This window comes from Adiantum capillus-veneris, chromosome 30 (genome assembly GCF_014529385.1).
Source record: "Adiantum capillus-veneris isolate H3 chromosome 30, ASM1452938v2, whole genome shotgun sequence".
Taxonomy (NCBI): Eukaryota; Viridiplantae; Streptophyta; class Polypodiopsida; order Polypodiales; family Pteridaceae; genus Adiantum; species Adiantum capillus-veneris.
Window position 1 is genome coordinate 68,617,939 of NC_140960.1, and position 15,728 is coordinate 68,633,666.

Sequence of the window (15,728 nt, forward strand, 5' to 3'; positions counted from 1 at the left end):
GGTGTCCATGAGGGTTAAAATGCCCCCCTTCTTGATGTAGATTCCGTCCTTGGAAGCTATTGAGATGAAGCTCATTCATCGAGGTGGAAGAGCGTCCAAGATTGGATGTCCTTAGCCTTTTTCAATCCCTGTAAAATCAACCAAAATTGGCACAGTAACTACATTCTCATATACAATTGAAAAGCATATGCAGGTGTAGGCAGACAAATTGATTGGTAAAGGAATATTAAATAATTGGTGAGCAATAAACATTAAACTATAATATATCAAATGCATAAACAATTGTAAAGGTAAAAAACTAAACAAGTTTGGGGTCGCTAATTTAATGGGTGAAAGGCACTAGAGGTCAACTAATAATATCATGGGCAAGCTTCTCAATTTTCTCTACATAGTTAAGCTGATTAATCGCGAGAGCCAAGTATTTCATGTTCGAGGGCTGACTAGAGGCTAAACCTAGAAGACCTTGTAGTTAAGCTACGATAAAAGGAATTGCTCATGAAATCATCACCTGACTTATTTGGTTTTTTGACCCCCCAAAGTCTTTTCACATTGATTCACTTTTGAAGTGTGTGCTTATTTTGTATGCCTTGAGTTTTTTTGCTTTTCAAGGAAAAGTGCACACACTGAGAACCTCTAGGGATCTAGTACCATAGGTGATACATGTGAGTGAAGTACCAAATCAAGCTGGGATTTCTCTTCCATCTTAAGATTTTACATTATGGCACTTTTGATTTTTTTGTTTGTTTGTTTTCAGCTTTTTAATTTTGTAACTTTGGTGGGTAATATAACACTATTACCCTCCCAAGGCTCATCACACTAGTAAACTCCCTTTATAATACTTAAGTTAAAGGTCAATAGGGTCTAATCCCACTAGAAAGCCCTAGTACATTGCACACAATGCTGCCTAAATCGGATTAAGAACGTAAAGTAGCCATTGATTATTAGGAAGGCATTCCCCATGGTATTAAGAGAAGATCTCTAACTCCTAACTTGGTCAAACTAGCTTAACCAGACTGCTTGATTTTGAAACCTAGACAAGGGATTATGAAAGATAATTATATAGAATCTAATGTTTAATTTAAGAAAATGTGCAGAATATTGTGCTACCAATCACATTTAAAGCATACAATCATGGATGCAAAAACAAAGACAAGGGGCAATGCTAATGGTCAAGAAACACCTTTTGTGTTGATGATCATGCTTGATTTGAAGAGTGAACGAGAGAAAGATTCATGAAGGTCCAAATCCTAACAACAACAACATGTTTCTGTACACACTAGGAAACAAAAAGAATACCTCTAGGAGGCACATCAGTGGGAAGAGGCACCAACCCTTATTGAACACAATCAAACAACATAAGTAACCCTAACATAATTATTTGCAGTCCCCCGAGAGAGTCAAGGGAATAGGATATTGTAGAGATTTGGGGGAAAACCTAAGGCTAAACCCCTCTCCTCGTCATCGTTGAGAAAAACAAAGTCATCATCCATGAGATTATATGTGCCATCCGTGTAATCATATAACTCTTCCTCATCATTAGGGGCACAAATGTTCATTAAGAACATCACTAGATGTCTATAGTCATCTTGGTCAACAGAGTAAGTTTGTGCAATTGGAGAGACGTCCTCTACTAAATCTGGATCAGTCATGGTGAAGAGATGTAATCAGCCATTCTAACTCCTTGAAATTCCTCTCACACGCTAGAATATCTACCAAATCCCATTCACATGCAAGCACCGGGTAGACTATCTGAAACACTTGTGCAAAATAAAGAGAGTACCTCTCACCCAAGGTAAGAGTGGATGAATCTATCGTACTAGCCATATCTGTACACACAGATAGATGATGGTTAGAGTGTAGATATTATAAGGGTCGTGTCAAAAGGTTGTGTCTTTGTGCATAATGTGTTTTTATGATTTTGTGTTATGTATAGAACTTGTAGGTTTCCAAATTTTTGTTTGGTGGCTCTTGCTCTTTTACTTTTTTATTTTTGTTTTTTGTGAGTATAAGGCTGTATATATACATTCCCTAATATTAGTTGATTGGGAGGTCAGGGAGGAAGGTTGAGAGGGGAGTGAGTGAATGATGACTGTCAGCAAACACTTCCCCCTTCCTTGGGTAGATCATACCTTTTGAAATGTTGTCGTCGCGTTTTGAGACCAATTGTTCCAAGTTGTTATGGGTGAAGGCCTTAACCAATAGTGTTTGGCCGCCCTATGCGTATCATCTAGCAAGTGTGGTAAGGTACTCTCCAATGGTTTTATTTCCAACGTTGTTGTAGCTGGTGAACTTACAACGGGAGGTGCAAACTCTTTCTTGTTTGTATGGATATGTACAATGGTAGGTGGAGGTTGTGTCGAAGCTTCTATTTCCATATAGGGAACTACATGAAGAGCAAGAATCTTCATTTGACTTCCCTGTTTCTGAGCTAGGTGGAACAAATCGTTCTTTCTTTGGTACCCAAACTAGCTCTAGAGCGGGTGTGTAGCATTCCGTGATTTTTTCCTTTCTGAGATCTTCAATTTATTTTGCAGCTATAGGATTGGGCTCATATGGGTCAGGTGATAGGTAAGAAAGAGCACAATTTACGTTTTGGTACCCAGATTTGATCATTTTCTTCATAGTAGCCTTGAGCTTCCAATAGTTTTTTAGGAATCCAATGCAACGTTTCTTTGCATTTCTTGGGGGGAGTGGGGCGTCTCTTACCAGGCTCTTGTCTTTAAGCACTAGAAATGGTCGCTAAAGAAGCTTTAGGGACCCACTTGTATGTTTTCTTTGCTATATTAGGATGGGTCTTGTGTGTCTCAAGCTTTATTTCAACTATAGAAGTTGAAGCTCTAGAGAGTTGGGCTATGGGGACATATGGTTCAACCTCTTAGACATGCAATGTTTTGGGTTTTTTTTTCTTAAGAGGCAATATCTCAGGGACTATGGCTTGAGTGGAAGGTCTAAGAGTTGGTTTCTGCGGTGTGAGACCCCCAGTCCCCCAATCAATAGTGCATTTGGTGGCTATCATCCACGTGCATCCTAGGTTTATATTACCTTCCATAGTTCCAATAGGCATGAACAAAAAGTCTTGAGCTACAACCCCGTTGACAGAAGTGTGTCAAATTCTAAAAACTGTGTTTTTCTTGTTGACACCCTAGTACTCTCAGATAGGGATGGCTTTCCATTAGGGCCAAAAACGACTCAAAAAGGGATATGTAAGGAATTGGTTAAATTACTAATTAGCAGAGCCGTTTGTGGTCAAAACGGCTCCAAATTTGTCCGTTTTGGTCATTTAAAGAATATCTACGCAATCTAAAGCGTATCTAGGTACATATCTCTAAATATTCAAAAAGATATCGTTTTCTTCACATTCCTTTGTGGCTCACCTCGAATTTTTTTTTCATTTACTTCACTTGGCGGCAAATAGTTGTTTCCACTTTTGAATCTCTCTTTTTTCTCTCACCTTTCGCGAGCTTTATCTCTTCTTCTCTGATGCACCTTGTTCTGCTGCTACGTTATTTCCATTATACTTTCTGCTCCTTCATTACTTACAATGACTAATACATCTTTCATTAGTGATAACCGCAAGTTTCACTTGAACATTAAGCTAAGCCAGGAATATGCTACTACGCGGAGTGTCTATCAAAGACCAGTTACAACTGCAAATGAAGCACAACAACCTCGCAACGAGGGAAAGAAACACATTGATATATGGACAGATGGGAGCTTGTATCCACCGGATCCTAGCACTGGAAGGTATCCATCTTTTCACACACCTCATGATTTGATGAGATTTGTTGGTGATGGGGTTGATGGCTTACTAGGATATAGTTCTAGGTTATCTCATTTACACATTGATCATACACATTACATTCAATATCTCAAAACTGTTTTGTCTTCAAATGCAACAAGAATTTTAGAACTTGAAAACCAAATAGCATCTCTAAAACAAGAAAATCACCAACTTCGGACTTTAAAAGAAACTCCAATAAGATTAAGAGCACGAGTAAAACGAATGAGAGATGTAGTAAACTTAACAGAAGGTTCTGGACAAAGAAAAAAAAGATTAAAGATTACTAGAGAACATGTGACTAGTCTTTTAGGATTTGATATGTCCAATGGTCAAGAAAGGGTGAGATTTTTGAATGAGGTAATGAACAAAAGTGATATTCTTAAACTTTTGAAACTTCCTGAAAATCAAACTCAAAAAAAATTGGTATTTCAAAGTTTACTGAAAGATATGGGTTTATTGGTCCAACCTTCTCAAATGCAAGAAGTTTGTGACACAGTGGGGGTGAGTAGAAGGGGTTACAGGGCCATCTCTAAAACCTGGTTTCAAGTTTTAAAGTATTACAAGATTAAAGCTTTTGGGTTTCCTAGGCCTCATAATGTTGGGAAAGTTAGGACTCTATTAAACGAAGAAATACCCGAACATTTTGGAGAGTACTATCATATAGAAGGAACGATGCCATATGAAAAACAGAAAAAAAAAATCTTCTTTTGAGTATAATGTTTTTAATAACATTTGGATGAGTATAAAAAATGTTCAATCTGCTATGGTGAGATACTATAATATGCAAGAAGTAGATTGTGAAGGAAAACTTATATTTGTTCTGAAATTGGATGAAGCTCAAATTCAAAAATGTCAAAAAATGGAAAGAGTATCCATATCCCTTATGAATAGAGCATTGGACTATAGCCATGGTAAGCTTGATTCCCCATACCACAAAACTCAATCAGAAATGGAACTTTGGTGGATCGGAGCAGCTCAAACACCAGTAGAAAATCATGATACATTGAAATGGCTGTTTTTGCAGACCGATATCCCTTTTGTTATACAGGACCAAAATGTAGGTGAAAAACTCTGTGTAGATGGCATGGGTGACTTTTTTGCAGAATGGCACTTGAGTGCCAACCTAAAAGCATTAAAGTGCATGTTTGGTGTATGTGGAGGTGCCAATACCAAGTATCCATGTCTATATTGCATGGCAAGCACTGGAACAAAAGGATGGCTTGCAGAACACGAGGTTGGAAAAGCAACATCGAGGAATAGTGTTAATGTCATCGACTACCCATCGTCTTCTATGATTTGGGATCCAATTCTAACAATAGATTTAAAAAATGTACATATATGCACAATGCATGCAGAGATTAGAATCTTGGACAAATTGCTTTGACTCCATCTTGACTATGCATATTCTATTAAGCCAACTAAACTTGCAGACGAGTGCACAAAAAAATGCGAGGCTTTGCTCTCTCGAATGGGTTTTCATGGTGATCAAGTGCATCTAAACAAAGATCCCACTCTTTCAAAAGGAACCGGTGATGTTTTGCAAGATGTCTCAATGGGTGGAGCAAAAGCCAGAAGATTTTTGAGTAACCATGACAACAAACAAGTTGATGCTATGTGGAACTGATGGAAGGATCTTTGTGTTATAACAACCAATGTCAAAAGTAGACCAGATGTAGCGAACAAACGCATGGAAGTGCGGAAGAAGCTCGACAATTTTTTGAAATTTTTGAGACAACAAGTTAGCTCTACTACTTATGCAGATGACTTTAAAAAGATAATAAAGCTTTTAATAACTGCTATTATAGATGCTTGGGGAGCAAAAGACATCACATATTACTTGGTGAGTATTCAATTACTTTCTAAAGTCTGGATAGTATTTTACTTTGCATCCTTTTGAGTTCAACTAACTTTTTTTTTATTTTTAGCATATTATGTACCTGCATGGACCATATTTTCCAAAACAAGGACCCCTTGCAACATGGAATACTCAGGGAATGGAAAAATCTCACTATCAAGCGAGGACTTCTTTTTTCAAATGTACGAGAAAGGGAGGTGGACAAAGAAGGAGCAATGCACTAAAGGAATTATTCAATTGGTTCTATAGGAGGCAATTACAACGGATGAGATCAAACAACCATGCTGCTCAACCATAGATCTGAGATTAATGCTTCACTTTTAAACTTTTTACTGAATCTTTCTAAAGAGATCCAAATTCAAAAAAGATATTTTGGTGCAAAAAATTGTCAAATTTACATCAGTTTTTGATTTTTTTAATATCTCTAGGCATGTCACCCCTATATCTCAAAAACTTTCTTATTTTATAGCCCCCAAGAAGGTTAACATTTGTCTCCTCAGCTGCTGCTCCATAGCTAGAGTAGCAAAGAAAGTATCCTGCTCTTGAGGCATTGAATCCTGCAGCATATCCAAACATTCGAAGTGTTGCTGCTCTCTCAAGTAGCATGATCTTGTTTGCATTGATTTGAAGGGGAGTGTATCCTAAAAACCGTGACAATATCTTCAGTGCAAACATTGGCAACTCAGGATCTTCAGAATACTGCATGTGGAAAGCACAGAAGGTGGCACTATCCAATGTAGGCATGTAGTGCATGAGAGAGGAGGCATCCCTTCTTGAAGATCCCTCTATTGCTTTCCCTCTCGAGCCTTTAGCTCTACCAAGAAAATTGTCTTTGTCAAGGAGTTCAATCTGCAAAACAAGACAATGAGTAATTAAAACTAACTTGAAAAAAAAGAAAGATTTCAGTAGGGAGATCACCTTTTGCAATTCATCTTCGGCAATGACTTTTTCTTGAAGGAGATTGCATGATCCGGTCATCTCTCTTATGTCAACTTCCTTTCCAATTTTTTTCAGCTTAAAGTCTCTGCCAAAAGATTGGATGCCAAGCTCAACAAGCCTCTTCTCAAAATCCTCATCTTTGAGGGAAGGTTTTTCCTCTTCCACTCTTCTCATGCATAGAGCAAGTGCATCAGGAGCAGGCAAAAAATATTTATTGGATGTATGAAGATCAAGTGCCAAAAACTCCTCTTTTGACTCTTCTTCTGTGTCAATAAAATCTTTGGCCACCTCAGAAGCTTGAGAAATGGTTGCAATACAGTAGTCATCCCTCATATTAAGCAAACACCGGATATGATGGAGAGGAATATACTCTTTCCCATTGATAAAGAAGTAGGGAAGGTTTGGAATAGTAAGGGAAGCTTCAGATACCTCTACCTCATCTGTTGGCTCATCAATGACAGTACTAGCTCTAAATTGAGCAACATCAAAATTTGCACTCTCCTGCTCCTCAGCTGCAACATCAACTTCCTCCTCTTCTAGAATTTCACTTTTCTCAAGCTGCAAAACTATGGAAACATTTTTATTTTTTTCCTCATCTGTATCTTTCACTTTATCAGCTTTGCCTTGCATGTCAACTTTAAGGAACAAAAAGAAAAGAAAAGCAACTTCTTTTGGAACAAGGTTACAAGGTTTTAAATGTAATTGACAAGAAATGGTAGGTGGACAAACAAAGGAAGTCTTCTTAGAAAATCTTCCAAAACTCCTTGTTACTTTGCTCTTCTCAATTGAGTTTGTAGTATATTCGGTTAGATGACAATAAGCCTTCCCATCTAAAACCACACACTTGCCTTCAACTGCTTCTTCAAACTCTTTGAATTCTTCTGCCAAGAAGTCTTTCAAATGGTCTAACAAAGCTGCAAGATCAAACAAAGGGTTGAATATTTCATATGCTTTGGTGTACACCTCCATGTCACCACCATCCATCACAGCCACCAATAGTTTCTCACTTGGACTCTCCTCCAAAATCTCCTCCCGGCCTTCAATCATGGTAGAGGAAAAGTCGATAGGTGAAGCTAGGTACAAGGTACGGAAATATGCCGAACCACACGATACGCGCTAGACCCAAGCTTTGGAACTTGCTTCCTACGCGTTGTGCGGGACAAAAACACAGCAAAACGAACAACCCCGGACCACGCGATACGCGCTGGACCCAGGCTTTGGAAGTGCCTCCCTGCGCGTCGTGCGGGACAAAGCCACACCAAAACCACGCGATAGGCGCTGGACCCAGCCTTTGGAAGTGCTTCCCTACGCGTCGTACGAGACAAAGCCACAACAAAGCAAACAAGAAGCAATAGGGGCCCAAAAGATGCGATAGGGGAGGGACCACCGATGTGGAATTGCAAAGGAGTGCAGGACGAAAGGATTACACAAAAATGGATAATATCTCGCATCGTATGCGACAAGTGAACGTGGAACATTCTTAAAATTTGAGACCAAGCTTTATATAACATCGGAAATATGACCGTTAGTGACACGTGTCAACCATGCACACGTGCCACGTGGCCTACGCACAACGGTCGTCGTACGGACGGTCTTATGTATATAAAGGCTTGTCACGTGCTCATTTTGTGCTTTCTCCCATACTCGACATTCGCGTCGTGTCGTCCTCAACTACCCACACTTCGAGTCATCCGTCCACTAAGCCAATCCAAGTTTCTTCTCAAACGACGCGATCAGATGTGTTGGGCATGTGGGTGCACCTTCTACCGCTTCCCATACTCTTAGCATCCCTTACGACGTGATAGGCGCAAGTTGCAAAGTCTCGCTGAGCCTCTCATTGCGTTGTACGGGGGTTGCTGGTTGGCTAATTAAAAGTTTACACAACTCGCATACGGCGCTCTATACCATGTCCTAAGGTGTTTGTGTGCCTTCTATCGCATTGTGAAACTCTTGTTTTTTGGAATACTCATGGCATCCCATACGACGCAATAGGCGTATGTTGCAACGGTCAGGTGAGGCTCACATCACATCGTTCGGGGGTTTCTGCTCGGCCTACTTAAAGATTTCACACCTCGCATACGACGCGATATGGTGATGTTCTAAGGTGTGGTTGCGCCCTCTATCGCGTCGTACAGGGCGTTCTGTGAGACTTTTTTGGAGGTTCCGGTGATCACATACGACACGATACGGACCTATTCCAGAGCTTGGGTCACCCTTCTAGCGCATCGTGTTGTCACCCTTCTCCTCACACACGGCGCGATAGAAACATCTTGAAGGTTGGGGCTTACGTGTCTGTCGCGTGGTGTGTTCTTTTACCCAAATGGCGAGGACTAAGCAAACTGGAAGGAAGGTCTACCAAGCCCCAACTGATCCAGAAATAGGTGATGCTAAGAAAGATGAAGAGAAAGCACCCCCTCCACTACCTCGTCAGAGGCCCAATGCCAGAAAAAGATTGAATTATCAGTTGAAGTCCCTAAGAGAAATAGAAAAGCACAAAAGTCTACTTGTCTACTAATTCCAAAGCTCTCTTTCATGAGAGTTGTCAAGGAGATATCTGATAGACTTGTAAGCATGATGAATATCAAAACTTTTGTCTCAGTAAGGTGGCAATCTCAAGCTGTGATGTGCCTTCAGGAAGCTGCTGAGGATTTTCTCATAGACTTTATGAATGATAGCTACATTGCAGCTCCATTTGCTCACAGGGTCACACTTATGAGAAAGATTTTGTGCTTGTGTCAAGGCTTAGGTACAAGTTTGGTAAGGCTCTTGAGCCCATTCCTACTGAGGATCTTAGAGCCTTCCAAATTTAAAACATCCCTCCTTCCAGGCAGCAGAAAGATTCTGGGGTTGTCATTGAGGATATTAAAGCAGGAAAGGAAGTTGAGAGGGAGCAAGACATGATATCCGAGGATGCTATCCTTAAAGAGCAAGCTGAAATTTTAAGAGCATCCAACTCTCTTCTTTATGAAAAAGTCATAGGCCAAATGGTGGTGGATGTCTCCTTGTTTGGAGATACTGAGGCATATTTGGACATATTCCCTCAAGACACAAGTATGTTTGTAAATCCCAACATTGAGCTTGGTGACACTGTGCTCTATATCTGTCTCAGGTATGTGTTGCTTTGCTAATTATTAGTGCATGTGCAAGGCAGGCAGGCACAAGGGGCTCATTGGGGCTTGTGTTTCCTTTTCCAGGTGTCTTATGAGGGATCTTCCAGAGGCTCTAGCTATGCAAATTGCCATACTTGACCCTCTAGTGACACAGTGCCTTTTCAACAAGCAAGGAACCCTTTCAAGCTTTTTTGATGATTTTAACATGCTGACCTGCAATTACATATTATACCCCTATGTTGAAGGGTAATTCTTAACTCCTTACATGTTATTTTTAACATTTTGTGGTATTCTTAGCTAATTGTTTTTTATTTTGTAGAGGACATTGGAGTCTTATTATCTTCAATCTTTTGGAGAAAGATATTATATTTATGAATTCATTGTCAAGTATCTATGGGAAAAGTAAACTGTAAGTATGAAGCATAATCTATGCTTGATAATGGCCCATTGTTTTCTATTAGTAGCTTTTTGATTCAATGTCTTCTTGCAGTGCTGCCAAACTTATTGTTGGTCACTTGAGTACCACAAATAAGGATTACAATATAGAAGCTTTCAAGTACTACAATCAAAAAGTGCCTTTACAGACAGACTCAACACCTTGTGGATGGAGGGTGCTTGCAAATGCATGGAGATATCTTGAGTCAAGGTGCCGGATGACTACACTCACTGTAAGTGTGGTTCGTGTATTTATTTTGATGTTTTATGTATGTATGTCATGTCCTTTAGTTCCTTTTTCTATTTTTTTCAGTTGCATGACTATCCAGAGTCTTGGGTCACATGGGTGAGAGAGAAGGTTGTTTCTATGGTTTTGGAAAGATCAATAAATCCAAATGATCCAGATTCTCCTTTGCCACCAAAGAAAGGTAGAACCACCAAAGGTTTGGATGCAAAGAAAATGAATCAAAATAAGAAAAGTCCTGCAAAGAAGATCCATACAAAGAAAAAGGATCACAAGAAGAGTCCTGCCAAGGGGAAGAGTCCCACGAAGAAGAAGATCCCTACCAAGGGGAAGATTCCTACCAAAAAGAAGATCCCTGCCAAGGGGAAGAGTCCCACTAAGAAGACTGCCAAGGGAAAGAGCAGATACAAAGGGCCATCCATTCCACTCACCATTGAAATTCAAGGTTCAAAAGCGTCGTACACTTAAGAACAATAAGGGGGAGGCACATAGCTCACCTTTCAAGCTACCATTCATGTTGTCAAAGAAAGCTGCCAAATCACCCAAGCCAGTCCTAAGGAGCCCAAAGCACCAACCCCTACCAAGTCACCCGTGCCAAGCCCTAAGGGGTCCAAAGCACCAACCCCTACCAAGTCACCACCACCACCCACTCCTGAACTTTCACCCCCTTCTAAACACAAAAGGAAAAGGGTCTATGAGGATGCAGAATCCTCTCAGGCAAAAAGAAAAGTGGAATTTCATGATTGAATAGTCCACAAAATCTATGTACACTTTTGTTCATTTTGTCCATATGAACATATATATATACCCTTTGGTGATTCATAATTTTGTACTTCAAATACTTAATACCAACTGTCGATTCTTAAATGTGTATCATGATGTCATGTAAGTTTAAAACAACATAAGTAGAGAAAAGATAAATATATTTGCAAAATGATTACAATATTGAACTTGTTTTTTCAAGTCCTTGCAAGTGGCTCAAATACAACTCTTTTTGGGGGAAGGCATGTGATGCAAGAGGTTGAATTCTCCATCCTTGTGCTCACCACAATTTCATCCACTTTGAATCTATACTCGGGAGATGTTTCATCAAGAAACTCAAGAGATTCTCTAACATCATTTAGTCTCCAATTTGTTGTTACTATCAGGCTTCTATACTCGGTGTGTGGATGGACTATGACCTTTAGTTCAAACTCTGGACAATTTTCCTCAGAGTCGAGAGGAACCCAGCTACCTAATTTTCTTCTCCATCTCCTATAGTCATAGCCCAGAACTAATGATTGACGACATAGTTGATATGAGATAGACATAGAATTGGGGCTTACTCTACAACTAATATTGTCACCAATATGGAAAGTTTCTTTGGTGCTCCATCCGTCTCCAAGAACATTATCCTGTTCAGTCATAGAAATTCTTCTATTAAGCCACATCGTCTTTGTCCTCTGCAAATCCATTGTTTTGAAACATGCCACAAAGACATGTATAGGCAAGAACCATTGAACTTTAATCCTTCTTGATATCCTTCCCAGAGACATAGCTTTAAGGATGTCTTCTTTGATCTTGGATTTGAAGCTTGATATAGTACATGCATCAGGAGCTTCACAATCAAGTGAACTTATGGTGGGAACGGGTAACTGATGTAGTTCTCCATATGCACCTTCTTGTGATGGAACTTTGTATTCTGCAAAATAGACAAACAAATCCATTGTTTTCTAAAAGGAAGGTGGCTTGTCAGCATACATAGCATCTGCAATCCCTTTATGCATTGCTTTGAACATCCCACTTAGACTCTCCACATGTTGCCATTCCACAGCTGTTGAAGAAAATATATATGGAATGGAATCAAAAAATGAGAAAAACAATGGGATAATGAAAAAAATTCATTGTATCAAATAGTTTTTTTTGTACTTACAATAAGAATGCAGTGTGGGATGTTCTTCCCAGACTAACACCATATCCTTGGCCATGTACACATGTTGAACCTTAGCTAGCCAACCATTGTCAGTCACTTTGAAAGCAAGAACACGACCTTTCCAATGGTTTTTTGCTTTATCGCGTTTAGTTCTCTTCACTCTGTGTACACCTTTGTATGAAGGAAGCATTGTTACCCAGTCATTCACATGAAAAGATATGGACTTCCAAAGACCATCCTCTCTAACGTTATGAAAGTCACAAGAAGTTATGTTATGTGAAGGGTGACATGCAAAAGACCCCATGGAAACTCAGAGATGAGAGAAGAAAGAAAGTATAGACGGGAAGACTTAAAACCTCTCACAAACTAGAGAGCGAGAAAGGTATACGTTTGAAAAAAGTAAGTGATTTGTCATTAATGCTCTTGTTTTGAGAGCCTTCTGACATAGATTTCGTATCTTTTGACAACGCCTTTGTGAAATATAAAATAGAATAAAAGATGAGACTTCATTGCTTTGAGCCACAAATTTAATGAGCTCTCTCGCCGAAAGCACCTAAATATGGCAGTTTCAGCCTTGTGATCAAGACATTTAGCGGTTCTCCGTCAAAATAGGACCACCAAAACCCACAATAGAGGAGACAAGAGTGACATACTTTTGTATACGTGTCAAATAACTATTGGACTATTCCTTAATCCTTAGATTAACAAACAGCCCTTTTTGAGTCATTTTTGGCCCTAATGCTAACTGACACCACACTCCGTATGACAACAGATTATATGTAGCACATGTGTCTAAGAATGTATTATATAGCACTTTCCCATGGGCGCTATTTAGTTCAATAGGGTGTCGTAGAGGTGTGTCGAAGTCCAACCAACCATCCTTTGTTCCAACATGGAATGCATGTGTAACTCCAAGTTTTTGGCCTCTCATTGGCATCTTATGCGTTGTTATCGCTCCTTATCCTTAACTTGAGCTTGTATCTTCTTTAATTTTCTTTGTGCCTTGGCTGCCCTTTTTTGATGGATGACACATAGCTCCTCTTGGCTTAAAGGATCATAGTATCTTTTAAAGTTTCTCCCATTGAGGAATCCAATGGTTTCAACTCCATCAAGAGTTTCGACCCAAATGGTACCTTGTGGGGTGATTTTGCATACTCTATATGGTCCTTTTCTCGCATATTCCAAATTTTTCTTCTCATTTATCACTCCATACATAAGGACCTTATCACCAACATTGATATCTTTGTTTTTTAGATGACGGTCAAACCATTTCTTCCTCCTATCTTTCTCCACAAGTGCGTTTTGCACAGCCAATTGCCTATCTTCATTTAACCTCTCAAGAATATATAAGCACTCAACTAAAGGGTTACCATCCCAACCTTCTTGTGAAGCTACGTGCACACTAGGAACTACAAACTCCCATGGCATAACTGCTTCTTGGCCATATATCATTTTGAATGGTGTATAATTAATAGCCACTTTGTAAGAAGTACGGTAAGCCCATAGAGCTGATGTCAGCTTCAAATTCAAATATATGCGATGAGCTTCGACTGTTTTGGTTAAGATAGAAATTAAGGTCTTGTTAGTGCTCTTAGCTTGGCCATTTCCTTGTGGATAATAAGATGTGGACTTATGGTGGGCTATCATGAAGTTTGTCGTGAGTTCCTTTATCACTCAATTTATAAAATGAGTAGCATTGTTACTTACAATCTCAAAGGGACAACCAAATCTTGTAATAATGTGTTCAAAGAGAAACTTGGCAGTTGACCTTGCATTAGCCTTACGTATCGCCCTGGCTTCCACCCACTTTGTCACATAGCTAGTGGCAACAATAATATATCGAGATTGAGTGCTACGAGCTACCAAACTAATTGGGCGTACAAAGTCTAAACGTCATTTTTCAAATGGTTGAGTCACTTTAACAGGATGTAAGGGCATCTTATCTTGTAACGTTGGTATTCATCACATCCTTTTGCAAAAAGTGATGCATCCTTGAATAAAGTAGGCCACCAATAGCCTGATTGCAACACCTTTCTAGCAGTTAGTTCCCTTGAGAAATATCCTCTGGCTATACCCATGTGGGCTTCTTGCATTCTGTATAAATACTCATCCTCATGAGCACAACGTCTAACAATATCGTCCTCCCCTAGCCTGTAGAAAGTTCCTGCAATGAGAGAATAAGGTTCACATTCTTTTAACAGTTTTTGAGCTATATCCTTACGAAGCTCTATGGGTGAAAAACCATTAAATAGAATGTTCACAATCTTCTCACTCCATTCAGGCTTGGTCTCAACTAGAAATAAGGAAGTATCAAACAATTCATCATCGACTTGAGTAGGGGCTTCACCATTGGGTATGCAAGACAAATGATCCGCCATGACATGTCTTTTACCAGGTCTCACCACAACAATGAAATCAAACTCGAGAAGGATTAACAACCATTATGTAATTCTTCCCGTGGAACAAGGATTATCTACTAGATACAGCAAGGCTTGATGATTAACATAGAAAAAAACTTGTTGGCCAGAAGGTAGAAGCAAAATTTCTTCACTGTAGTGGTGTAGTTTCTCTCAACATCATTCAATTGATGACTTGCAAAGCTAATGGGGTAGTCCAATTTATGTTCTCCCAGTTGAGCTAGAACACACCCAATAGCAAAGTTTGATGCATCAATATGCACATGGAAAATTACATTCCAATCGAGAACTCGTAGAATGGGAGTGCTTGTCAAGGTCTTTTTCAATGACTCATAAGCATGGTCACACTACGCGGTCTAGTGGAACTCAATAAGAAGTTTGTAAAATGGACAAGCTATCTCGACAAAGTTTAAAATAAACCGCCGGTAATAACCAACATGGCCCATGAACCTTTGAACTCCTTTATAGTTTAGAGGTGGTGGAAATTTAGCAATGGCTTTAATTTTTCCTTCATCTATGGAAATCCCATTTTTGGACACTATATGCTCTGAAATGACTCCATATTCGACCCAAAATTGTCCTTTGAAAGGGTTTAAGGAGATGTGATACAATTTGCACTTTTGAAACACTTTGGTAAACATGATAGATGTTATTTCCAATAAGAATAAACACAAAGGTCATCTAAGAAAGCTTCGCAAAACTCCCTCAAATATTCTCTAAAAGTGGTGTTTATTAATCTTAGGAAGCTAGCAGGGGCATTGGTTTATTGGAAGCTAGCAGGAGCATTGGTTAAACCAAAAGCCATAACACGAAAGAAGTTTTAGCTTGGTCCTCTATTGCAATTGTGATTTGATTGTATCCAGAGTACCCATCTAAAAATCTATACGCTTCCTTTTCTGCAACTCTTTCAAGCACATGCTCTAAATATGGCAAGGGGTAATGGTCCCTCCTAGTGGCCGCATTGACCATCTTGAGATCCATGCACACTCTGAGTTTCCCATTCTTTTTCGGCACAATCACTATTGGAGACACACA

The 15,728-nt window shown here is 39.5% G+C and overlaps 1 protein-coding gene across 1 annotated transcript; it reads left to right on the top strand.

The window, feature by feature from the left end:
- The first annotated feature begins 9,890 nt into the window (after positions 1-9,890).
- On the top strand, positions 9,891-10,832 carry LOC147418146 (uncharacterized). The gene is made up of 4 exons (XM_086507155.1): positions 9,891-9,931; positions 10,005-10,094; positions 10,176-10,353; positions 10,434-10,832. The coding sequence occupies exons 1-4, from the start codon at positions 9,891-9,893 to the stop codon at positions 10,830-10,832; spliced, it is 708 nt and encodes a 235-aa protein (XP_086363281.1).
- The last annotated feature ends 4,896 nt before the right edge of the window (positions 10,833-15,728 follow it).